Source organism: Neolamprologus multifasciatus, chromosome 22 (assembly GCF_963576455.1).
Source record: "Neolamprologus multifasciatus chromosome 22, fNeoMul1.2, whole genome shotgun sequence".
In the NCBI taxonomy this organism is placed as follows: domain Eukaryota; kingdom Metazoa; phylum Chordata; class Actinopteri; order Cichliformes; family Cichlidae; genus Neolamprologus; species Neolamprologus multifasciatus.
Genome location: NC_140459.1, coordinates 3482068 through 3507303, shown reverse-complemented (window position 1 = coordinate 3507303; position 25236 = coordinate 3482068). Strand labels below are relative to the sequence as shown.

At 40.3% G+C, this 25236-nt stretch overlaps 2 pseudogenes and 2 gene segments (V, D, J or C); all 4 read left to right on the top strand.

Moving 5' to 3' along the window:
• Window positions 1-1505: 1505 nt before the first annotated feature.
• On the top strand, window positions 1506-1939 carry LOC146492623 (Ig kappa-b4 chain C region pseudogene; annotated as a pseudogene).
• A 6713-nt stretch (window positions 1940-8652) lies between these two features.
• LOC146492622 (Ig kappa-b4 chain C region-like) lies at window positions 8653-10034 on the top strand. The segment is given in 2 exon segments: window positions 8653-8803; window positions 9551-10034. Coding segments are annotated over 2 exon segments (465 nt in total).
• A 2366-nt stretch (window positions 10035-12400) lies between these two features.
• LOC146492621 (Ig kappa-b4 chain C region pseudogene) lies at window positions 12401-15904 on the top strand (annotated as a pseudogene). Its single transcript, XR_014872085.1, has 3 exons — window positions 12401-12421; window positions 14563-14689; window positions 15421-15904. The product of XR_014872085.1 is annotated as an Ig kappa-b4 chain C region pseudogene (transcript).
• Window positions 15905-22260: 6356 nt separating this feature from the next.
• LOC146492620 (Ig kappa-b4 chain C region-like) lies at window positions 22261-23618 on the top strand. The segment is given in 2 exon segments: window positions 22261-22411; window positions 23135-23618. Coding segments are annotated over 2 exon segments (465 nt in total).
• The last annotated feature ends 1618 nt before the right edge of the window (window positions 23619-25236 follow it).

The following is a 25236-nucleotide window of genomic DNA, read 5'->3' as shown; positions in this document are numbered from 1 at the left end:
AGCTGACAGCACTATTTTAGATTTTTTCAAACTCTAAAATACACAATATATCACAGCCATAACCTTTTGGTTACTGAGGACCAAAACTGTGTCAGAAATTCAGGAACAGAGTTTTGCAAACTCTAAAATAAATGCAAATTGTTTTATTGTGTTTGATTCATTTTTATTTCATAATTATAATAATAATATGTCATGAAATTATGATTTAAAGAATTCATATTGGTGAGTTTGTTTGTTTCAGAGTCAGAGAGCCGTGTCTCTCTACAGTCAGAGGTTTTTGTACGGCGCCTCAATGAGTTTGTATCACTGTGGTACACGTTCGGTGGAGGAACCAGACTGGATGTTGGAAGTAAGTCAAACTTAAACCTCTTTTACTTTAACAGATTTCTTTCTTGTGGTTATCTTGACTTTTCTGTTCAGTGTGCCAGAAAAAAACTCAGTAAAATAATTTTTACATAAATTTTCATGAAGCAACAAAGTTAGCTTCAGAATAAATGTTCAAATGAATATTAACAAATGATATAAAACATCAGAGTGGAGTTGAGGATATTTTACATTTACATACATCTGGTTAAGTCTTGAGAGCTTTTAGTTTTAATCCAGTCTGTTAGAGTCAGAGAGCCGTGTCTCTCTACAGTCAGAGGTTTTTGTACGGCGGCTCAATGAGTTTGTATCACTGTGGTGGACTTTTGGTGGAGGAACCAGACTGGATGTTGGAAGTAAGTTTATACTGTTTTTAAAGAAACATTGTCTAAGTGTAAATGTTAGCTTTATAACATTCCTGTAGAGGTTATATTATATCACCATTATACATAGAGGGTAACTTAATCAGCTTTGCTCAGATTTGATGTCCACATTTCTGACATAAAGACAATGTGATGTGTAAATAAAATGAAATAGAATCATCCTGTGATTTTTTTTTTTTCTATTTGTAAATTACATTTTTTGTTAGGATAAATTAAATGTTACTGTCCTTAAGGAAAACTGCACAGAGTGAAGATAAAGATCACTGGTGTTTTTACTGTGTCAGAAAAAATGTAGATTTTACGTATCATCATAAAATCATAGAACCACTACAATAAATGATTGAAGCCCACATGAGGTAAGTAGACAACTAGTGTATTTTACAGAACTGAGGATTTTGTAGCTTAACATCTGTTACAATTGTTGCCACTTCTGCTTATTCTATTTACAAAAGTTAAGGATGAGCATTTGACAATGTGCAACATGTCTGGTGTTTCTATTGTATCAGATATAATTTCAAATGTCATTTAAAATCATATAAGAAGTAAAAAAAATCCACATGAAGCAAGCAGTGCAGTTTGGTTTCTTATCTCTAAGACGTTACACAGAACTGATGATTTTGAGGCTAAACTTGTTTCGTAAATGTTTCCACATCTGCTTCTTTTATTTCCAGTGTAGTTTGAACATATTTCAGGTCAAACTGTGTGATGATTCTCTCTGTGCTGATATGCATGAGAGGTTTCTTAAAGGGAAGTGAAACAATGTGTGAGTTAATGACTGGTGGAGCAGAAAAAACACCTGACAGAAACTTCTTAACAGAGAAAATCAAATTGTGGTTCCTGTCCTCTAAGCTGATTGGTGTTTCCTAGGTGATACCCGCCCCACCCTGACGGTTCTGCCCCCCTCCAGTGCAGAGCTGGAGCAGGGGAAGGCCACGCTCATGTGTCTGGCCAACAAGGGCTTCCCCTCAGACTGGAGGCTGTCCTGGAAGGTGGATGGCAGTGGCAGCATCAGCTGGGAGGAGAGCAGGAGCCCCGTGGTGCAGGAGAACGACGGCCTCTACAGCTGGAGCAGCACCCTGAGGCTCCCTGCAGACCACTGGATGAAGGTGGGCTCTGTGACCTGTGAGGCCACCCAGGGCTCCCACACTCTGGTCTCAGAGCCACTCAGGAGAGACCAGTGTTCCCAGTCCTGACCTGACTCTGATACTGGTTTCATGCTCCTGCTTTCAGTCTGTGCTCTTTAACAATCTCACTCACTCGCTTCATCCTTAATGTGTTTGTTGCTTTTCATAAATTTGATGTTTTCAAGGTTTTTAAAATAATAAACATCTTCCCTAGACATTTGTCCTTTCACTTTATTTACTTCAGAATTTATATTTTACAGTCACACTGGTCAGATCATCACTTTGAAGGATTTTTTAAGAATGTTGACTATTTTCTTAGATCTGTTTTTAATTTATTTGAATTCAGATTATTTTCTTTCATTTTGCTCTCATTCTGAAAATGTAAAAATCTAAACACTAAAGATTTTATCAGGGTGGATTGAAAAAGCAGAGTATCATCTGTACAAACAGGATTAACATGAACAGAGGAAGAAATAACACAAATACTAGTCCTCATCAACTCTAAATGGCAAATTGCCTTTACTCATTTAGCACATTTTTAGTGCTTTTTCCTAAAAGTCCAATACACACAAATGCACATCACACATCACATGGTGCTTTGTTTTTAGAGTCACACTCAAACTCTGATGGATGCATTGAGGGTGGTAGGGGTTCAGTATCTTGCCCATTGACAAGATCCTGGGCATATAAACAGATGTTGTAAATGCAGCCTCATGATAACGTCCAATATCCAGAATATAGTTGAGTAGAAGTAGAGTTCAGCACACAATAGAAGTATTTGAATAAAGTTTGTTGTTGTGCATTGTGCTGCATTTACTGCTTTACTTTTTTTGAAATCAGACTAAGGAGTCACTACGCTCGTTCATTTCCCCCAAATCATAATTGCTGGTTGTCCACAGGTGCTCTGAGATATCACACAATTCTGGAGAGTCTGGGGTCAACTGGCATGGTTCCACCTGCTGAATCCACAGACAGCTTTTTTTAGCAGCCACACAGTTCACACAACACTCATGTTTGCCGTTAGACATTTCTTAAACTCCCCATTGCAACGTTTTATCCCTGGAATGGAAATTTCTCTCCAAGGTTTGCACTGTTTCACTAATTTTTGTTACATGCCCAATTATTTTATTTAGCTTTTTATTCCAAAATAAAAAAAATATATGAAATGCTGTCATGCATTTTACAAAGTGAGTTTGTTCACATGTAATCAGGTGTGTGTGCGTGTCTAGGAGCAAATTTCACCCGTACATCAGAAACAGGAAACTCAGTCTAGACTCATTTAACCCTCTGCAACTTTCTGTTCACTTCTGTTATAATGAAGTCATCTTTCCCTCATATAGAGACAACCAACTTATTTACATGTCAATTGTTAACCCACTAAGTTGACAGGATAACATAAATGCATGTTTACAATTGTCACAAACAAAGTTTCCTTCATACAGTAAACCTCTCATGTTGTTCCCATGTTCAGAAAGCATCTTACAATTTTACTATAGTATACACATAATATATACAACTACATATATACAAAGTAGATGTCTTTCTGAAAGCGCTGTAACTAAGTTTAAGAATATAATCCAGCCACTGTTATCATCGTCAATGCCCTGTACCAACATAGAGCAGAGCAGCTATCTGAACGCTACCCCAACAGAGGTCGATTATCTTGTTAATAATTTCACCTCCTCACTACGTACGACTCTGGATACTGTAGCTCCAGTGAAAACTAAGGTCTCTAATCAGAAGTACCTGACCCCGTGGTATAATTCTCAAACACGTACCCTAAAGCAGATGACTCGTAATCTGGAGAGGAAATGGCGTGTCACAAATTTAGAGGATCATCATTTAGCCTGGAGAAATAGTTTGTTGCTTTATAAGAAAGCCCTCCGCAAAGCCAGAACAGCTTACTACTCATCACTGATTGAAGAAAATAAGAACAACCCCAGGTTTCTCTTCAGCACTGTAGCCAGGCTGACAAAAAGTCAGAGCTCTTTTGAGCCAACCATCCCTTTAACGTTAACTAGTGATGACTTCATGAACTTCTTCACAAATAAAATTTTTATCATTAGAGAAAAAATTACCAATAATCATCCCACAGATGTAATATTATCTACAGCTACTCTTAGTTCCATTGATGTTAAGTTAGACTCTTTTTTTCCAATCAATCTTTCTGAGTTAACTTCAATAATTACTTCCTCCAAACCATCAACGTGTCTTTTAGACCCCATTCCTACAAAACTGCTCAAAGAAGTCCTGCCATTGATTAATTCTTCGATCTTATATATGATCAACCTATCTCTAATAATCGGCTATGTACCACAGGCCTTCAAGGTGGCTGCAGTTAAACCTTTACTCAAAAAGCCATCTCTAGACCCAGCAGTCTTAGCTAATTATAGGCCAATCTCCAACCTTCCTTTCATATCAAAAATCCTTGAAAGAGTAGTTGTCAAACAGCTAACAGATCATCTGCAGAGGAATGGTTTATTTGAAGAGTTTCAGTCAGGTTTCAGAGCTCATCACAGCACAGAAACAGCTTTATTGAAGGTTACAAATGATCTTCTTATGGCCTCTGACAGTGGACTCATCTCTGTGCTTGTCCTTCTTGACCTTAGTGCAGCATTCGATACTGTTGACCATAATATTCTATTAGAGCGATTAGAACATGCTGTAGGTATTACAGGTATTGCACTGCAGTGGTTTGTATCATATCTATCTAATAGACTCCAGTTTGTGCATGTAAATGGAGAGTCCTCTTCACACACTGAGGTTAATTATGGAGTTCCACAGGGTTCAGTGCTAGGACCAATTCTGTTTACATTATACATGCTTCCCCTAGGCAGCATCATTAGAAGACATAGCATACATTTTCACTGCTATGCAGATGACACCCAGCTCTATCTGTCCATGAAGCCAGATAACACACACCAATTAGTTAAACTGCAGGAATGTCTTAAAGACATAAAGACTTGGATGGCCACTAACTTTCTGCTTCTTAACTCAGATAAAACTGAGGTCATTGTACTCGGCGCTGAAAAGCTTAGAAATATGGTATCTAACCAGATTCTTACTCTGGATGGCATTACCTTGGCCTCCAGTAACACTGTGAGGAACCTTGGAGTCATTTTTGACCAGGATATGTCCTTCAACGCACATATTAAACAAATATGTAAGACTGCGTTCTTCCATTTGCGCAACATCTCTAAAGTTAGAAATATCCTGTCTCAGAGTGACGCTGAAAAACTAGTTCATGCATTTATTACTTCCAGGCTGGACTACTGCAATTCATTATTATCAGGATGTCCAAAAAACTCACTGAAAAGCCTTCAGTTAATCCAAATGCTGCAGCAAGAGTCCTGACAGGGACTAGAAAGAGAGAGCATATTTCTCCTGTTTTGGCTTCCCTTCATTGGCTTCCTGTTAAATCCAGAATTGAATTCAAAATCCTGCTCCTCACATACAAGGTCTTAAATAATCAGGCCCCATCTTATCTTAATGACCTTGTAGTACCATATCACCCTATTAGAGCACTTCGCTCCCGCTCTGCAGGCCTACTTGTTGTTCCTAGAGTATTTAAAAGTAGAATGGGAGGGAGAGCCTTCAGTTTTCAGGCCCCTCTTCTGTGGAACCAGCTTCCAGTTTGGATTCGGGAGACAGACACTATCTCTACTTTTAAGATTAGGCTTAAAACTTTCCTTTTTGCTAAAGCATATAGTTAGGGCTGGACCAGGTGACCCTGAATCCTCCCTTAGTTATGCTGCAATAGATGTAGGCTGCTGGGGGATTCCCATGATGCATTGAGTTTTTCCTTTCCAGTCACCTTTCTCACTCACTATGTATTAACAGACCTCTCTGTATTGAATCATATCTGTTATTAATCTCTGTCTCTCTTCCACAGCATGTCTTTATCCTGTCTTCCTTCTCTCACCCCAACCGGTCGCAGCAGATGGCCGCCCCTCCCTGAGCCTGGTTCTGCCGGAGGTTTCTTCCTGTTAAAAGGGAGTTTTTCCTTCCCACTGTCGCCAAAGTGCTTGCTCATAGGGGGTCATATGATTGTTGGGCTTTTCTCTGTATCTATGAAGCGCCTTGAGGCGACATTTGTTGTGATTTGGCGCTATATAAATAAAATTGAATTGAATTGAATTGAACATTGATCACTGGAGTCTCTCTCTCTCTCTCTCTTTTCTTTATTACAAAAAAAATTTAACCTGTTGTCCTGCAACCTGGACAGTTAATTGTCAGCAGGATGAACTTGTTAGGAATGAAATGATTAAATAAAGCAGTTTTTTATGATTCCTATAAACACATTGCAATGTGCTCATTAAAGAGTTGACACTCATTTGATAGCTAGTGTCTGTTAAGTTTTTCATGTTTTAACATTGATGAGAGATATGGGCATGTTCATGAGTGTAAGCTGGTCTTCGTTGCCTGCATTGTTTCACCTTGCTCTTTTTTAATGGCGACATGGGCAAACCACAGCCTGCAGCTCTGTCTCTTCCCCTCCTCCCTCGTTGGCCTGTGTTTCTTTTTGGTGCAGTGCTGTACGGTGTCCCTGCTGCATGGTGGGGGTCAGGACTGTGTTTTACTTCTTTTGCCACTTCCTTTGCGTGCAGCCTTCCTTGGGCATAGCGAGCATTTCGGAGTAATTCGGCCAGCCTTCGTTGGACCTCTCCCCCTACGTAGAGTTGCTGGACCTCAGGTGCTACATCTGGTCTCAGTCCTCGATAAATAACCCCACAGAGGTGACTTTCATAGGGGGTGGCGTTTGCTCCATCCTGGTCGTTAGGCTTAACAATGCCACTGTTGGCCTCCAAAGTTGTCATCAGGCGATGGATGAAATCCTCAGCGGACTCACCTCTGCTTTGTTTGCAGGCACATATTTTAGCCACGTGCACTTTTATCCTTGAAGGCCTGCCACGGGCCGTTGTCCAGCATTGTTATGTATCCTAATTGTAGAATGGCTACCTTGAGGTAGAACATGTCCTGTTATTTCTGCTGTTTGTTATATATGTTTATAAATACATTAACACAGATTTCAAAATTAAAAAAAACCATTTAACACATTTTATTAAATAACAGTTTTGATCTGGTTACAAACATACTGATTCATTGAAATAAATAAACTAGTTAAAGAAAAGAAAAAAAGACGTATAATGGATAAATCAACAGGCTAATTAGATTTACTGTGTTAACACACATTAAATCGTGTTTGTTTGTAAATAACTTGTATTCCTATGTATTATCTTGATAACAATGATAATGTTTGTAAATAAAAATATTATATTTATTAATCATTAATTTTCTCCCTTCATTTTTCACAGATTATTAAAACTATTATTATTTTTTATTTATTTTAACTATTATTTCAACATTTTAATGAATGAAGCAAATATTTTGTGTTGTCAAAAAGGTCATACCAGTATTGAGATACAATTAATAAACAGCAACTTTATCAAAAATAAAAAATAAAAACACTAATATTTATTTAATAGAAAACAAAAAAAGTCCTGGTTTAAATTGATATGATTATGAGATTTGGATATCATTGCATTTTGTGAAAGTTGCCTGAAAAAGCTGTGTGTGTGTGTGTGTGTGTGTGTGTGTGTGTGTGTGTGTGTGTGTGTGTGTGTGTCCTCAGTGAACTGTATCAGTCTCTGCAGTATCTTCCAGCTGCAGCAGTCACTTCAGTTTCTGTTCAGTCTGAATGAGGGAGGTTTTTGTACGACTGTTTTTCACTGTGTGAACACAAGCTGACTGTTGATGTTGTGATAACTCTGACAGTAATAAACTGCTGCATCTTCAGCCTGGACTCCACTGATGGTCAGAGTGAAGTCAGAGTTTGATCCACTGCCTGTAAAACGAGCTGGAATCCCTGATTGTCGATTGTTAGTGTAGTAAATGAGCAGTTTAGGAACTCCTCCATCTTTCTGTTGGTACCAGGCTAAATAATTGCCATAAATGTTCTGACTCATCTTACACCTGATGTCCACAGATCCTCCAACAGCAGAGCTCACTGCTCCAGGCTGAGTCACTGTATATTGTCCTCTGGACTCTGAGGACACAGAGACAAAAACATAAAGCAGCTTCATGGTTTTGTGGGCTTCATTTCAGAGGGACAGATGTTGATAGAGGAGAGGAGTTTGATTCTCTGGACTTTACCTGTGAAGCAGCAGCAGAGGAGAGTCCAGATGAGGACGCAGATCAAAGTCATGTTTTTGATGAGGAGGATTTCTGTGGCTTCTGTTGTGATGAAGGACAGCTGTCAGTCATCCAGTGTTCAACTCTCAGGACTATAAACTCTCCCAGAGCACTGGAGCATGGTGCTGCTGATGCAAAGTGCCTCTCTATGGAAATGAATGACTCCAGCACAGACTTGGATCAATGTGATGATGCTGTTTATCATTAAATAAATCATTTCATGATATTATTGAGAAATACGTCAAAGAATGTTTTGTGGAGCATAATTAAGAAGGTGAAAGCTGATTTGTTTAAATCTGACCTGATTTTAGAGGAGAAATGTTCCTTAAGATCTCACAGTAATTTCATTAGAAAAGAATAAATATTTCTTTCTTCTTGTCCAAATGCAGTAATTTTGCAAAATGTCTTTGGAAATTTAGTCCAAAGTTATAAATCAAAATTTTATTAAAATCTTTAGTTAAATGTGAAACATTATATAAAATAATTCACTTCATACAAATCTGAACTATTTGCCTCAAATTATATTTTATAAATAGTGATTTTGCAAAATTGTTGCACAGTTTCTTGTTTCAGTTTTTATGTTTATAAAATTATTCAAACAGTGAATGATTTTGTTGAGTTTGTTTGTTTCAGAGTCAGAGAGCCGTGTCTCTCTACAGTCAGAGGTTTTTGTACGGTGCCTCAATGAGTTTGTATCACTGTGGTACACGTTCGGTGGAGGAACCAGACTGGATGTTAACTGTAAGTACATTTGACTCATTTATGAGCTAAATTATATATTTCTAATGTTGATTTTATAATCTTATATAAATGCTTCATTTATGTCATAATTTTGCAGTTAAGAGATAAATTAATAATTATGTATTTATTATGTAATTCTGCTTTCACAATAAAATCTTCTTGAGCATTTTGTTTCACTGAAACTCAAATTTTTAAAACTTTTTAAATAGAATTTTAGAATCTTCAGAAACAGTTCATTGATGGCACATTTTTGATTCCATGTTTTAACCTTTTGCTGAAGTAACTGCAAATATTTTGTGATCAATTTTATTTCTCTATTTAAAATGACTACACTGCAATATGGTTACCTATGCTGACCGAGGTGGGCTCAGCTTATGAGATGTAATGTGTCGTTAATCTTTTTTTATTGATCCCAAATACAGAAAAAATAAGTTTGTTTTTTCCAGTTTAATATATAAAATGTTGAAATCTTGAGTTTTAATAATATTTTCACAAATTAATTCACTGATTATTTTAATCTAATTATAAAACTAAGAAATAGTTCACAGATTACAGACGAGAACATCAGAAGTCAAAGAAACACTTTAATATTTTTATCTTTGGTACTGAAACTCGTCTGTTGCCATGGTTCAGCAGTGAAGCCTGTCTGTTACCATGGTTACCAAGCTCAGATAGAGAAGTGAAACAGCTGAAGAGCAGTTTCACCCAAACTCCCAGTTTCTCTAACATCTCTCTCTCTCTCTGCAGTGGGTCGAGTCCCCCCCTCCCTGAGCGTGCTGGCGCCCTCTAGTGAGGAGCTGCAGCAGGGGAAGGCTACAGTCATGTGTGTGGCCAACAAGGGCTTCCCCTCAGACTGGAGGCTGTCCTGGAAGGTGGATGGCAGTGGCAGCATCAGCTGGGAGGAGAGCAGGAGCCCCGTGGTGCTGCAGAATGACGGCCACTACAGCTGGAGCAGCACCCTGAGGCTCCCTGCAGACCAGTGGGAGAAGGTGGGCTCTGTGACCTGTGAGGCCACCCAGGGCTCCCACACTCCACTCTCAGAGACTCTGATGACAGACCAGTGTTCCCAGTCCTGAGCTGACTCACTGGGACTCTGATACTGGCTTTAGTCTGCAGCTTCTCTCAGTCTGCTCCCTCTGTGTCTGTATTGCTTTGATAGTTTTCATGTTTTCATGCTTGTGGCACTGTTGATGGTTTTAATACTTCAAATAAAAACTGAGGTCTTCAAATAGTGGTTTTCATGTGTCTCCATTCAGCTGCTCTTCTGTCTGATAATCATCCTTCAGGTTCAGCAGTGATGCTTACATACACTGAAAATCTCATTTTTACTGTATCACTACACATCAGGATGTAACCTTAAAAAAATCAATAACATAGTCACCAACAGCTGCTTTCTGCTATAATGTTTCCAAGTCTTTTGTAGATGCATAATTTTCCATCATGTTGGATTTTGTGATGATATTTGCTGTTGGGTGTAGAAGAAGTAGAAAACATGGTGACAGATTATTGTAACCTGCATGTGACCCATGATGAGACCCGTCCTGGTTTTCTTCAAAATCTGAATTGATAAAATAACCCAAAGAAAAACTAAACTTTCTTTATCAACATAGGAGACACTAAAAATGTCTCTTTCAGAACATCAGTGCAGGTTAAAAAGTGTAAATGTCAGAATAATTTATGTCACAAAGATGAAGTTAAAGACTTGATGAACTAAACTTTAAATCTTCAGATCAAATCATGTGAAATATTTCTGTGACCAAGAATGTAGCTGAGCAATCTACATACATACATATATCAGTACTGCAGTTTACTAAAATATTCTCATTTAATAACTACTTCCCAGTTTGAATATTTACAGGAGAGTTTCTTCATCACAGATCTGACTCACAGTATCAACTGTTTTGTGTTTCACATGTTCTTCTGTGCTAGCTCGTCAGGATGGACACAAGTCTGATGTTTTGAGTCAAACCCACATAAACATTAGTTATGAAAGTTAGAGTTTTATCAAGGCCTAAGAAATGATTTTGCAATTATTTTAGAAAGACTGTGAGGTGTGTGTGTGCGTGTGTGTGTGTGTGTGTGTGTGTGTGTGTGTGTGTGTGTGTGTGTGTGTCCTCAGTGAACTGTATCAGTCTCTGCAGTATCTTCCAGCTGCAGCAGTCACTTCAGTTTCTGTTCAGTCTGACTGAGGGAGGTTTTTGTACGACTGTTTTTCACTGTGTGAACACATGCTGACTGTTAGGATAGTGAAAACTCTGACAGTAATAAACTGCTGCATCTTCAGCCTGGACTCCACTGATGGTCAGAGTGAAGTCAGAGTTTGATCCACTGCCTGTAAAACGAGCTGGAATCCCTGATTGTCGAGTGGTAGCATAGTAAATGAGCAGTTTAGGAACTCCTCCATCTTTCTGTTGGTACCAGGATAAACGGTTGTTGCTATAAACATTCTGACTGGTCGTACACTTGATGCTCACAGATCCTCCCACAGCAGAGCTCACTGCTCCAGGCTGAGTCACTGTGATCTGTCCTCTGGACTCTGAGGACACAGAGACAAAAACATAAAGCAGCTTCATGGTTTTGTGGGCTTCATTTCAGAGGGACAGATGTTGATAGAGGAGAGGAGTTTGATTCTCTGGACTTTACCTGTGAAGCAGCAGCAGAGGAGAGTCCAGATGAGGACGCAGATCAAAGTCATGTTTTTGATGAGGAGGATTTCTGTGGCTTCTGTTGTGATGAAGGACAGCTGTCAGTCATCCAGTGTTCAACTCTCAGGACTATAAACTCTCCCAGAGCACTGGAGCATGGTGCTGCTGATGCAAAGTGCCTCTCTATGGAAATCATCTGACTGACTGCAGCAGGGACTTTGGTTGATTTGATGATGATTGTTCAAAACGCATTTAAAGAATTTTAGTGAATCCATATACACACATAAAAAAAGCTGAACCCTCAGGCCATCTGCTGTGATTGGTTGGGGTGAGAGAGGGAAGACAGGATAAAGACATGCTGTGGAAGAGAGACAGAGGTTAATAACAGATATGATTCAATGCAGAGAGGTCTGTTAATACATACTGAGTGAGAAAGGTGACTGGAAAGGAAAACCTCCATGCATCATGGGAATCCCTGGCAGCCTACATTTATTGCAGCATAACTAAGGGTCACCTGGTCCAGCCCTAACTATATGCTTTAGCAAAAAGGAAAGTTTGAAGCCTAATCTTAAAAGTAGAGATAGTGTCTGTCTCCTGAATCCAAACTGGAAGCTGGTTCCACAGAAGAGGGGCCTGAAAACTGAAGGCTCTGCCTCCCATTCTACTTTTAAATACTCTGGGAACAACAAGTAGGCCTGCAGAGCGAGAGCGAAGTGCCATCGGCTCACCGGGTAAATGCCCGGTATGCGCTTTGGGATCTTTTAAACATCATTAGATGCGTTGCTGCGTGCTGTCAGTCCCGTCTGTGAGTGCAGAACAAGCCCTCACAAAACAGCAGTTCGGGGATGACGTCTCACACATGGATCCTCTGTCGGAAAACAGGAAAACCAGGACATATTCATCAATCTCAAAAATCCCCTCGGACGCCCCGGACAGAATGTGAAAAGTGGACATGTCCGGGGAAAAGAGGACGGTTGGTCACCCTACATAAAATGCTTCTGTTCGGTCAGATCAGCGACTGCATCATTTTGCAGCAGAGCAGCTAATCTCCACGTTTTAACTTTAAAACACCAAACCAACCTCTGGCTCCTTTTTCCATTATAAACTCAGATTTGCGTGAACAACAGTCCCATAATGCATTGTGTCGGTCACGTCAAAATCCAGATCGACACAGCAGTTTACATGTGGTGGTGTGGCTGCTAAAATTAGAAGTGTTAGCGCTTGATCCTTCATGTGTTTAAAGATTGGGATACAAACTTCTCAGTGAATCTGGACAAAAGCTATTTTTAGCACATACATGTCAATAATAAATGGACGCTTCTATCTGATCGTGTGTTGTCACTGAAAGCTCCTCAACAGGTACTGACTGTAACTCCAGGTGAGATGGTTTCATCTGAGAGTCTAAAGTGCAGGATGGACTTTGAATCTCAGAGTAAGGGTTTTATATATGTGACAAATATGTCACTGCATATGATTTGGATGTTATGTATAAGTAGTTATGGACACATATGATTTAATCATGAAAGCAGCTCATGACTTCTGTTTTTGAGCCTCAAACCTATGTTTAGATTATTTAAAACAAAATGTATTTTTTATGTCGAGCTGTATGATATTTAATGATTATATTTTTGTATGTATGTGAAAAGGAAGGTCTTATTTTACTGATAATTATTCAAATTTAACAAATCATAGATGATATTACGGCGGCTGTAGTATGAAACTGAGGTCAAAGGTCATGATGAAGCATCTTCTCAATAACTGTTCGACTTTGGAACATCGGACTCATTTTTAGTTATATGTAAAGGAAAACGAGAAAGAAACTAGTTTTAGATTGAACTCAAATGTGTGCGTGTGTGTGTGTGTGTGTGTGTGTGTGTGTGTGTGTGTGTGTGTGTGTGTGTGTGTGTGTGTGTGTGTGTGTCCTCAGTGAACTGTATCAGTCTCTGCAGTATCTTCCAGCTGCAGCAGTCACTTCAGTTTCTGTTCAGTCTGACTGAGGGAGGTTTTTGTACAACTGTTTTTCACTGTGTGAACACATTCTGACTATTAGGATAGTGTTCACTCTGACAGTAATAAACTGCTGCATCTTCAGCCTGGACTCCACTGATGGTCAGAGTGAAGTCAGAGTTTGATCCACTGCCTGTAAAACGAGCTGGAATCCCTGAATCTCGATTGCTAGTCCAGTAAATGAGCAGTTTAGGAACTCCTCCATCTTTCTGTTGGTACCAGGCTAAACGGTGATAGCTGCTATAATAAACATTCTGACTGGTCGTACACTTGATGTTCACAGTTGCTCCCACAGCAGAGCTCACTGCTCCAGGCTGAGTCACTGTATATTGTCCTCTGGACTCTGAGGACACAGAGACAAAAACATAAAGCAGCTTCATGGTTTTGTGGGCTTCATTTCAGAGGGACAGATGTTGATAGAGGAGAGGAGTTTGATTCTCTGGACTTTACCTGTGAAGCAGCAGCAGAGGAGAGTCCAGATGAGGACGCAGATCAAAGTCATGTTTTTGATGAGGAGGATTTCTGTGGCTTCTGTTGTGATGAAGGACAGCTGTCAGTCATCCAGTGTTCAACTCTCAGGACTATAAACTCTCCCAGAGCACTGGAGCATGGTGCTGCTGATGCAAAGTGCCTCTCTATGGAAATCATCTGACTGACTCCAGCACAGACTTGGATCAATGTGATGATGCTGTTTATCAATAAATCAATCATTTCATGATAATATTGAGAAATACATCAACAATGTTTTGTGGAGCATAATTAAGAAGGTGAAAGCTGATTTGTTTAAATCTGACCTGATTTCAGAGGAGAAATGTTCCTTAAGATCTCACAGTAATTTCATTAGAAAAGAATAAATATTTCTTTCTTCTTGTCCAAATGCAGTAATTTTGCAAAACGTCTTTGGAAATTTAGTCCAAAGTTATGAATCAAAATTTTATTAAAATCTTTAGTTAAATGTGAAACATTATAATAAATAATTCACTTCATACAAATATGAACTATTTGCCTCAAATTATATTTTATAAATAGTGATTTTGGAAAATTGTTGCACAGTTTCTTGTTTCAGTTTTTATGCTTATAAAATTATTCAAACAGTGAATGATTTAGTTGAGTTTGTTTGTTTCAGAGTCAGAGAGCCGTGTCTCTCTACAGTCAGAGGTTTTTGTACGGCGCCTCAATGAGTTTGTATCACTGTGGTACACGTTCGGTGGAGGAACCAGACTGGATGTTAACTGTAAGTACATTTGACTCATTTATAAATTATATATTTCTAATGTTGATTTTATAATCTTATATAAATGCTTCATTTATCTCATAATTTTGCAGTTAAGAGATAAATTAATAATTATGTATTTATTATGTAATTATGCTTTCACAATAAAATCTTCTTGAGCATTTTGTTTCACTGAAACTCAAATTTTAAAACTTTTTAAATAGAATTTTAGAATCTTCAGAAACAGTTCATTGATGGCACATTTTTGATTCCATGTTTTAACCTTTTGCTGAAGTAACTGCAAATATTTTGTGATCAATTTTATTTCTCTATTTAAAATGACTAAACTGCAATATGGTTACCTATGCTGACCGAGGTGGGCTCAGTTTATGAGATGTAATGTGTCGTTAATTTTTTTTATTGATCCCAAATACAGAAAAAATAAGTTTGTTTTTTCCAGTTTAATATATAAAATGTTGAAATTTTGAGTTTTGATAATATTTTGACAAATTAATTCACTGATTATTTTAATCTAATTATAAAACTAAGAAATAGTTCACAGATAACACACGAGAACATCAGAAGTCAAAGAAACGCTTTAATATTTTTATCTTTGGTACTGAAACTCGTCTGTTGCCATGGTTCAGCAATGAAGCCTGTCTGTTACCATGGTTACCAAGCTCAGATAGAGAAGTGAAACAGCTGAAGAGCAGTTTCAACTCCCAGTTTTTCTAACATCTCTCTCTCTGCAGTGGGTCGAGTCCCCCCCTCCCTGAGCGTGCTGGCGCCCTCTAGTGAGGAGCTGCAGCAGGGGAAGGCTACAGTCATGTGTGTGGCCAACAAGGGCTTCCCCTCAGACTGGAGGCTGTCCTGGAAGGTGGATGGCAGTGGCAGCATCAGCTGGGAGGAGAGCAGGAGCCCCGTGGTGCTGCAGAATGACGGCCACTACAGCTGGAGCAGCACCCTGAGGCTCCCTGCAGACCAGTGGGAGAAGGTGGGCTCTGTGACCTGTGAGGCCACCCAGGGCTCCCACACTCCACTCTCAGAGACTCTGATGACAGACCAGTGTTCCCAGTCCTGAGCTGACTCACTGGGACTCTGATACTGGCTTTAGTCTGCAGCTTCTCTCAGTCTGCTCCCTCTGTGTCTGTATTGCTTTGATAGTTTTCATGTTTTCATGCTTGTGGCACTGTTGATGGTTTTAATACTTCAAATAAAAACTGAGGTCTTCAAATAGTGGTTTTCATGTGTTTCCATTCAGCTGCTCTTCTGTCTGATAATCATCCTTCAGGTTCAGCAGTGATGCTTCCAGACACTGAAAATCTCTGCTTCAGTAACTTTGACTGAGAGAATCACATGTGCTGCATCACATCAGAGTGTAAATGTAAAAAGATGAAAACAACTAAAAAAAAAGAAAAGAAAAAGCAATAAGTTAAAAATAGAATCACAGCCAACAGCTGCTCCCTGTTATAAATAGTTTTAAAGTCTTTTGTAGATGCATAATTTTCCATCATGTTGGATTTTGTGATGATATTTGCTGTTGGGTGTAGAAGAAGTAGAAAACATGGTGACAGATTATTGTAACCTGCATGTGACCCATGATGAGACCCGTCCTGGTTTTCTTCAAAGTCAGAATTGATAAAATAACCCAAAGAAAAACTAAACTTTCTTTATCAACATAGGAGAAACTAAAAATGTCTCTTTCAGAACATCAGTGCAGGTTAAAAAGTGTAAATGTCAGAATAATTTATGTCACAAAGATGAAGTTAAAGACTTGATGAACTAAACTTTAAATCTTCAGATCAAATCATGTGAAATATTTCTGTGACCAAGAATGTAGCTGAGCAATCTACATACATACATATATCAGTACTGCAGTTTACTAAAATATTCTCATTTAATAACTACTTCCCAGTTTGAATATTTACAGGAGAGTTTCTTCATCACAGATCTGACTCACAGTATCAACTGTTTTGTGTTTCACATGTTCTTCTGTGCTAGCTCGTCAGGATGGACACAAGTCTGATGTTTTGAGTCAAACCCACATTAACATTAGTTATGAAAGTTAGAGTTTTATCAAGGCCTAAGAAATGATTTTGCAATTATTTTAGAAGGACTGTGAGGTGTGTGTGTGTGTGTGTGTGTGTGTGTGTGTGTGTGTGTGTGTGTGTGTGTGTGTGTGTGTGTGTGTGTGTGTGTGTGTCCTCAGTGAACTGTATCAGTCTCTGCAGTATCTTCCAGCTGCAGCAGTCACTTCAGTTTCTGTTCAGTCTGACTGAGGGAGGTTTTTGTACGACTGTTTTTCACTGTGTGAACACATTTGGGCTGTGGTAACTCTGACAGTAATAAACTGCTGCATCTTCAGCCTGGACTCCACTGATGGTCAGAGTGAAGTCAGAGTTTGATCCACTGCCTGTAAAACGAGCTGGAATCCCTGAATCTCGATTGCTAGTCCAGTAAATGAGCAGTTTAGGAACTCCTCCATCTTTCTGTTGGTACCAGGCTAAAGCGTAAGAGCTATAAACATTCTGACTGGTCGTACACTTGATGCTCACAGTTCCTCCCACAGCAGAGCTCACTGCTCCAGGCTGAGTCACTGTGATCTGTCCTCTGGACTCTGAGGACACAGAGACAAAAACATAAAGCAGCTTCATGGTTTTGTGGGCTTCATTTCAGAGGGACAGATGTTGATAGAGGAGAGGAGTTTGATTCTCTGGACTTTACCTGTGAAGCAGCAGCAGAGGAGAGTCCAGATGAGGACGCAGATCAAAGTCATGTTTTTGATGAGGAGGATTTCTGTGGCTTCTGTTGTGATGAAGGACAGCTGTCAGTCATCCAGTGTTCAACTCTCAGGACTATAAACTCTCCCAGAGCACTGGAGCATGGTGCTGCTGATGCAAAGTGCCTCTCTATGGAAATCATCTGACTGACTCCAGCAGAGACTTGGATCAATGTGATGATTTCTATCAGTGGTTCAGTCCCTTTTCTGATAATATTGATGAAAAGTTTCCAATTAGACATATTTGTGTTGAAATTGTTCCTTTATGAATGTTTGTTATTTAAACCCACTTAATTTTACAACAATTCTACAACATTATGGTTTCCATACCGTTTTAAAGTATTTTCAACAAATTGGATAAAATCAATATTGTATCATTTTTAAATGAGATAATTTAATTCATCATCATTAGATCATTGCTCAGCAAAGAGAATTGGTCCTGCTGGAAGAATTCAAAACGTGTCTTCCAGAGAATGTTGTTGTATATCTCAATGAGCAAAAGGTGGATTCGTTGTCTAAAGCTGCTGTTCTCGCAGATGAGTTTGGGATCAGTTCTAAACCTGCGAGGAGTTTGAGGGTTTCTCCTAAGTGTCAAACGCGCCCTGATCAGGTTCCCATGACTGTCCGAGAATGCTTTTATTGCCATGATACTGGCCATCTCATTGCCAATTGTCCGTCGCTCCGTCGCAAAGAACAAATTCACACATTGAAAAAGCCAAAAAGTGTTGGTTTTGTTCAGTCGGTTTCTACTCCTAATCCCGTCAGTGATGAACCAGGAAGTGACAGTCTTGACAGCAGTTACCGACCTTTCATTTCACAAGGGTTCGCCTCACTGACTGGAATAGAGGAGGATCGCATGCCGATTGTAATTTTGCGCGACACTGGGGCTGCCCAGTCTCTCATTTTGGAAAGTGCGTTGCCTTTTTCAAGTAACTCGTTTTGTGGTGCTGATGCTCTCGTGTGGGGAGTGAAAATGAGTTTGTTACGGAGCTCCGCTGCACAGAGTCTTCTTACAGTCACCTCTCGTCTCGGGCCCGGTAACAGTTGGGGTGCGCGCTCGCTTGCCCGTGCAGGGGGTTACTATGATTCTGGGGAATGATCTAGTCAACGGGAAAGTTTTCCCAATCCCTGAAGTAATTGAAAACCCCGTCGATGATTTTGTTTTTGTTTTGGAACCTGTCTGCCCTCTGTTTTTCCTGCCTGTGTTGTCACACGCGCCCACAGGCGCAAATATGGTGATGTTGAGTTGTCTGACTTTTTTCTATGTTCTGAAGCTGTTCCTGAGAAAGCTGAACTGCCTGTGGAAAAAGCTGAAAAATGTGTGTCTGATAAAATGCTACCCGCTACACCTGACCTGTCTTTTGAGGTAAACAAAACAGATTTTATTCATGCGCAACAGAATGACCCGACTTTGGCCAAATGTTTACTCGCCGCAAATTCAAGCGATCAGAATCCCCGTGTCTACAGCATGGAAAATGACGTGTTAATGCGCAAATGGCATCCTCCCTCATCTAGTGATCTTGGCTGGAATGTATTTCAACAAGTGGTTGTACCGCAAAAATTCCGACCCCAAGTACTCATACATGACAGTTTCTCTGGACATTTAGGAATTAGGAAAACTTACCATCGTATCCTGCGTCTCTTTTTCTGGCCAGGTTTGAAGTCCGATGTGACCAAGTATTGCTGTTCTTGCCACGTTTGCCAGGTCAGTGGAAAACCCAACCAGGCTATTCCTCCCGCTCCATTGCATCCAATCCCGGCTTTAGGGGAACCATTTGAGCACATAATCATCGAGAGGAAGTTCTGCCTCGAGTCAGGAAGAGAGTGGGATGAAGGTCTGCCACTTCTCCTTCTAGCGGTGAGAGAGAGTGTGCAGGAGTCCACGGGTTTCAGTCCCGCAGAGCTGGTGTTTGGACACACAGTGCGTGGTCCCCTGCGGCTGCTTAAAGAGAAATATCTGTCCGACACAGCTATCCCCGAGCAGAACGTATTAGACTACGTAAGTTGTTTTAGGGAGCGTCTGCATAAAGCATGCAAAATTGCACGCGAGGCTCTTTCCGCGTCTCAGGAAAAAATGAAAAGAAAATTTGATAAAAAGTCCGTGCAGAGAACATTTGAAGTGGGTGACAAAGTGTTGACTCTCCTACCCGTTCCTGGATCCTCTCTCCAGGCAAAGTTCTGTGGGCCCTATACTGTTCAAGAGAAACTGAGTGACACAGATTATGTTATAGGTACCCCAGACCGTAGGAGAAAGCGTCGTGTGTGTCATGTTAATCTGATGAAGCCTTATTTTGTTCGTGATGCAGGTGTAAACTCCTCCTCATCCCCCGCTGCGCTGTCTGCCGTGCCGGTAGTTGTGCCAGCATCCCCGTCTCAGTATAGCCCAGAAAGTGATGGCTTAGCTTTCGTTTGTGCTGAGGGTTGCTCCCGACTCAGAAACTCTGAAATATTGGATAATTTAAAATCCCACCTAAAAACATTTAGATGAGGCTGCCCAGAACGATGTGTGTTCTCTGATCAATACTTACCCGTCTCTGTTTGCTGACACTGTCGCACTACTGTCCTCGAACATGACATAGATGTAGGTGACCACCCTCCAATCAAACAACACGCTTATTGTGTGAACCCTACCAAACGTGCACTTTTTCAGCAAGAAGTTTCCTACTTGCTGGAAAATGGTCTAGCTGTCTCTAGTTCGAGTGCCTGGAGTTCCCCATGCCTTCTTGTGCAGAAGGAAGACAAAACCCCACGTTTTTGTACTGATTTTCGAAAAGTGAACAGTGTGACCAAACCCGACTCCTACCCTCTTCCCCGCATGGAGGATTGTATTGATAGGGTTGGCTCCGCAAAGTTTGTCACCAAACTGGATTTATTAAAGGGTTATTGGCAAGTTCCCCTCACTCCGCGTGCATCTGAAATTTCTGCTTTTGTCACTCCTGATCACTTCCTCCAATACACCGTCATCCCTTTTGGCCTTCAAAATGCCCCTGCCACATTCCAACGCCTTATGCACATTGTCTTAGGTGGTGTCACAAACTGTGAAGTGTACTTAGACGACATTGTAGCCTATTCAGAGACTTGGTCAGAACACCTTGGAACACTCACTGAGATTTTTGAAAGATTAAAAGAGGCATCCCTTACCCTAAATCTTGCCAAATGTGACTTTGGTAAGGCCACTGTGACTTATCTAGGGAAGCAGGTGGGTCGGGGAAAGGTGCGCCCCCTTCTGGCTAAAATCCCGGCTATCCTAGATTTCCCTGTGCCTCGCACTAGACGCAAACTTCGCCGGTTCCTTGGGATGGCCGGCTATTATCGCGGCTTCTGTAAGAATTTTGCAGATGTAGTTGCACCTCTCACCAGTCTCACAAGTATGTCAAAACCATTCGTATGGTCGCCCACATGCCAGAATGCTTTTGAGTCTGCCAAAGATCTCCTCTGCAGCACACCAGTACTTGCCTCTCCTGTTTTCACACATCCGTTTAAACTTGAGGTGGATGCCAGCGCCGACGGTGCAGGTGCGGTGCTGTTGCAGGAGGATAGGCAGGGTGTTGATCACCCAATTGGTTACTTTTCAAAAAAATTCAACTCCTACCAACAGAAATACAGTACCATTGAAAAAGAAGCTCTTTCTCTGTTGCTTGCTCTACAGCATTTCGAGGTCTATGTCGGTTCTTGTTCAGCACCTGTCATTGTTTACACCGATCACAACCCCCTCGTGTTTTTGACTAGGATGCAAAATTCTAACCAAAGGCTCATGAGATGGACCCTCTTTGTGCAGGATTTCAATCTGGAGATCATCACAAAAAAGGGACAGAGAATGTAATGGCAGATGCGCTGCCGCGTGGTTTTCTGAACTCCTAAGTGCCAAACATCTATAAGGGAGGTGTTTGGTCTTGGGAAGGGGGGTGTTATGGCCCTGGCCATAATCTGTTTTGGTGGCTGTTTCTTTGTCTGTGTCTTTAAGTCTTTGCAGGTCCCTGAGTGGATGAGCTGACGGATGCTGATTGGTTCCCTGGTCATGTGGTCTCATTCAAAATCCCTCACCAGCAGTTGTCCCGGGGCAGCCACTGACAGCAGCAGCAGACCTGACCCTGGCCTCCAAAACCTGTGACTTTTGCGACTTTCTGAGTTCTGTATATAGTGTGTACATTAGTTTTCATTGTAAATAGCACTGGAACAGAAGGGGTGAGCTGCCTTATTGGTTTTCCCTTGCACTGTTTTCTCCTGTTTATCTCAGTTAGGGAGTTAGGTGTAGCGCTTGTCTTTTGTTTGATTTTTGATTTCACATAGGGTTTTAGATAGCACCTCCTCCTGACTTAGCTTGTTTTGTTTGTTATTTTGGCCTTTGTTACCCCGGAGCTTCATTTTGCAGTGTAGAAAAATAAACCACCATTCATTAAGAAATTGGTTTTCCCTCTGTGTATGGTTTTGGGGACCAGGGCGGGGCAATCTTCTCAAACTTATGTTGCGTTCCTGTACCCCTGGACTGGGGCGTAACACAATTACTTTTAAATTCATGGTTCACTGTGTTCCTTCGTTTTGATTGAACATTTTTGTTCATTTTGATGTATTTATTTACTTTTTCCTTGACCTCATTGCTTGTTTATCTCTGCCTTGACGTGCAACAGTGCTTGTGATTATTGTTTAAAGACTGTAGGCTGTGTGAGTTTGACCATGTGAGCAGGTAGTGTGGGAAAGCTGCAAACAAATTTTGGAATTAATAAAATTATCTGAACTGTGAATCTTATTTTAAAAATGCAGTTTATAAAAACATGTTGTACTGTTTCTTTTTTCAGTTTTTATATTTATAACATTATGCAAACAGTGAATGATTTTGTTGAGTTTGTTTGTTTCAGAGTCAGAGAGCCGTGTCTCTCTACAGTCAGAGGTTTTTGTACGGCGCCTCAATGAGTTTGTATCACTGTGGTACACGTTCGGTGGAGGAACCAGACTGGATGTTAACTGTAAGTACATTTGACTCATTTATGAAGCTCAAACTTGTATCATTAAGGTTCATTTCATTTCCTTCTACATAAATACTTCATGTTTCTCATAAATATAAAATCTAATATCAGTGTAAATTTTGAATTCAGACTAAAATCGTCTTGTGCATTTATTTTTACTGTAAATTAAACTTTCAAAAGGTTTTTTTCTTGAAGAAAAGTAGAAAACGTTTATATATTTTACATTTCCATAAAAGTTTTGTCTTCAACCTTTTGCTGCAAATAATGTGACATCCATCTAAAATGAATAGTTCTTAAAGATTTACCATTATTAACGACACATTAACAGTTTGCTGTCTGAGGTTTGATCATTTTATGGATTTTAATGTGTGAGTAAGTACAGTTATCTTTATTGTTCCCAAATAGACCAAAAAAAGGTCTATGCTTTTTTCTGTTTTACATACAATTGTTTATGACAAGTTTATGACAAAAATCTGACATGTTAATTTCTGTTTGTTTTCTAATTATAAAACTAATAAATAATACAAACATAACGCACATGAGTACATCAGAAGTCAAAGAAACGCTTTAATATTTTTATCTTTGGTACTGAAACTTGTCTGTTGCCATGGTTCAGCAATGAAGCCTGTCTGTTACCATGGTTACCAATCTCAGATAGAGAAGTGAAACAGCTGGAGATCAGTTTCAACTCCCAGTTTCTCTAACATCTCTCTCTCTCTGCAGTGGGTCGAGTCCCCCCCTCCCTGAGCGTGCTGGCGCCCTCTAGTGAGGAGCTGCAGCAGGGGAAGGCTACAGTCATGTGTGTGGCCAACAAGGGCTTCCCCTCAGACTGGAGGCTGTCCTGGAAGGTGGATGGCAGTGGCAGCATCAGCTGGGAGGAGAGCAGGAGCCCCGTGGTGCTGCAGAATGACGGCCACTACAGCTGGAGCAGCACCCTGAGGCTCCCTGCAGACCAGTGGGAGAAGGTGGGCTCTGTGACCTGTGAGGCCACCCAGGGCTCCCACACTCCACTCTCAGAGACTCTGATGACAGACCAGTGTTCCCAGTCCTGAGCTGACTCACTGGGACTCTGATACTGGCTTTAGTCTGCAGCTTCTCTCAGTCTGCTCCCTCTGTGTCTGTATTGCTTTGATAGTTTTCATGTTTTCATGCTTGTGGCACTGTTGATGGTTTTAATACTTCAAATAAAAACTGAGGTCTTCAAATAGTGGTTTTCATGTGTTTCCATTCAGCTGCTCTTCTGTCTGATAATCATCCTTCAGGTTCAGCAGTGATGCTTCCATACACTGAAAATCTCTGCTTCAGTAACTTTGACTGAGAGAATCACATGTGCTGCATCACATCAGAGTGTAAATGTAAAAAACTGAAAACAACTAAAAAAAGAAAAGAAAAAGCAATAAGTTAAAAATAGAATCACAGCCAACAGCTGCTCCCTGTTATAAATAGTTTCACAGTCTTTTGTAGATGCATAATTTTCCATCATGTTGGATTTTGTGCTGAAATTTTATGTTGGGTGTAGAAGAAGTAGAAAACATGGTGACAGATTATTGTAACCTGCATGTGACCCATGATGAGACCCGTCCTGGTTTTCTTCAAAGTCAGAATTGATAAAATAACCCAAAGAAAAACTAAACTTTCTTCATCAACATAGGAGACACTAAAAAATGTCTCTTTCAGAACATCAGTGCAGGTTAAAAAGTGTAAATGTCAGAATAATTTATGTCACAAAGATGAAGTTAAAGACTTGATGAACTAAACTTTAAATCTTCAGATCAAATCATGTGAAATATTTCTGTGACCAAGAATGTAGCTGAGCAATCTACATACATACATATATCAGTACTGCAGTTTACTAAAATATTCTCATTTAATAACTACTTCCCAGTTTGAATATTTACAGGAGAGTTTCTTCATCACAGATCTGACTCACAGTATCAACTGTTTTGTGTTTCACATGTTCTTCTGTGCTAGCTCGTCAGGATGGACACAAGTCTGATGTTTTGAGTCAAACCCACATAAATTAGTTATGAAACTTAGAGTTTTATCAAGGCCTAAGAAATGATTTTGCGATTATTTTAGAAAGACTGTGAGGTGTGTGTGTGTGTGTGTGTCCTCAGTGAACTGTATCAGTCTCTGCAGTATCTTCCAGCTGCAGCAGTCACTTCAGTTTCTGTTCAGTCTGACTGAGGGAGGTTTTTGTATGACTGTTTTTCACTGTGTGAACACAAGCTCACTGCCAGGCCAGTGAAGACTCTGACAGTAATAAACTGCTGCATCTTCAGCCTGGACTCCACTGATGGTCAGAGTGAAGTCAGAGTTTGATCCACTGCCTGTAAAACGAGCTGGAATCCCTGAATATCGACTGCTAGTGTAGGAAATGAGTAGTTTAGGAACTCCTCCATCTTTCTGTTGGTACCAGGCTAAACGGTCGTTGCCATAAACATTCTGACTGGTCGTACACTTGATGCTCACAGTTGCTCCCACAGCAGAGCTCACTGCTCCAGGCTGAGTCACTGTGATCTGTCCTCTGGACTCTGAGGACACAGAGACAAAAACATAAAGCAGCTTCATGGTTTTGTGGGCTTCATTTCAGAGGGACAGATGTTGATAGAGGAGAGGAGTTTGATTCTCTGGACTTTACCTGTGAAGCAGCAGCAGAGGAGAGTCCAGATGAGGACGCAGATCAAAGTCATGTTTTTGATGAGGAGGATTTCTGTGGCTTCTGTTGTGATGAAGGACAGCTGTCAGTCATCCAGTGTTCAACTCTCAGGACTATAAACTCTCCCAGAGCACTGGAGCATGGTGCTGCTGATGCAAAGTGCCTC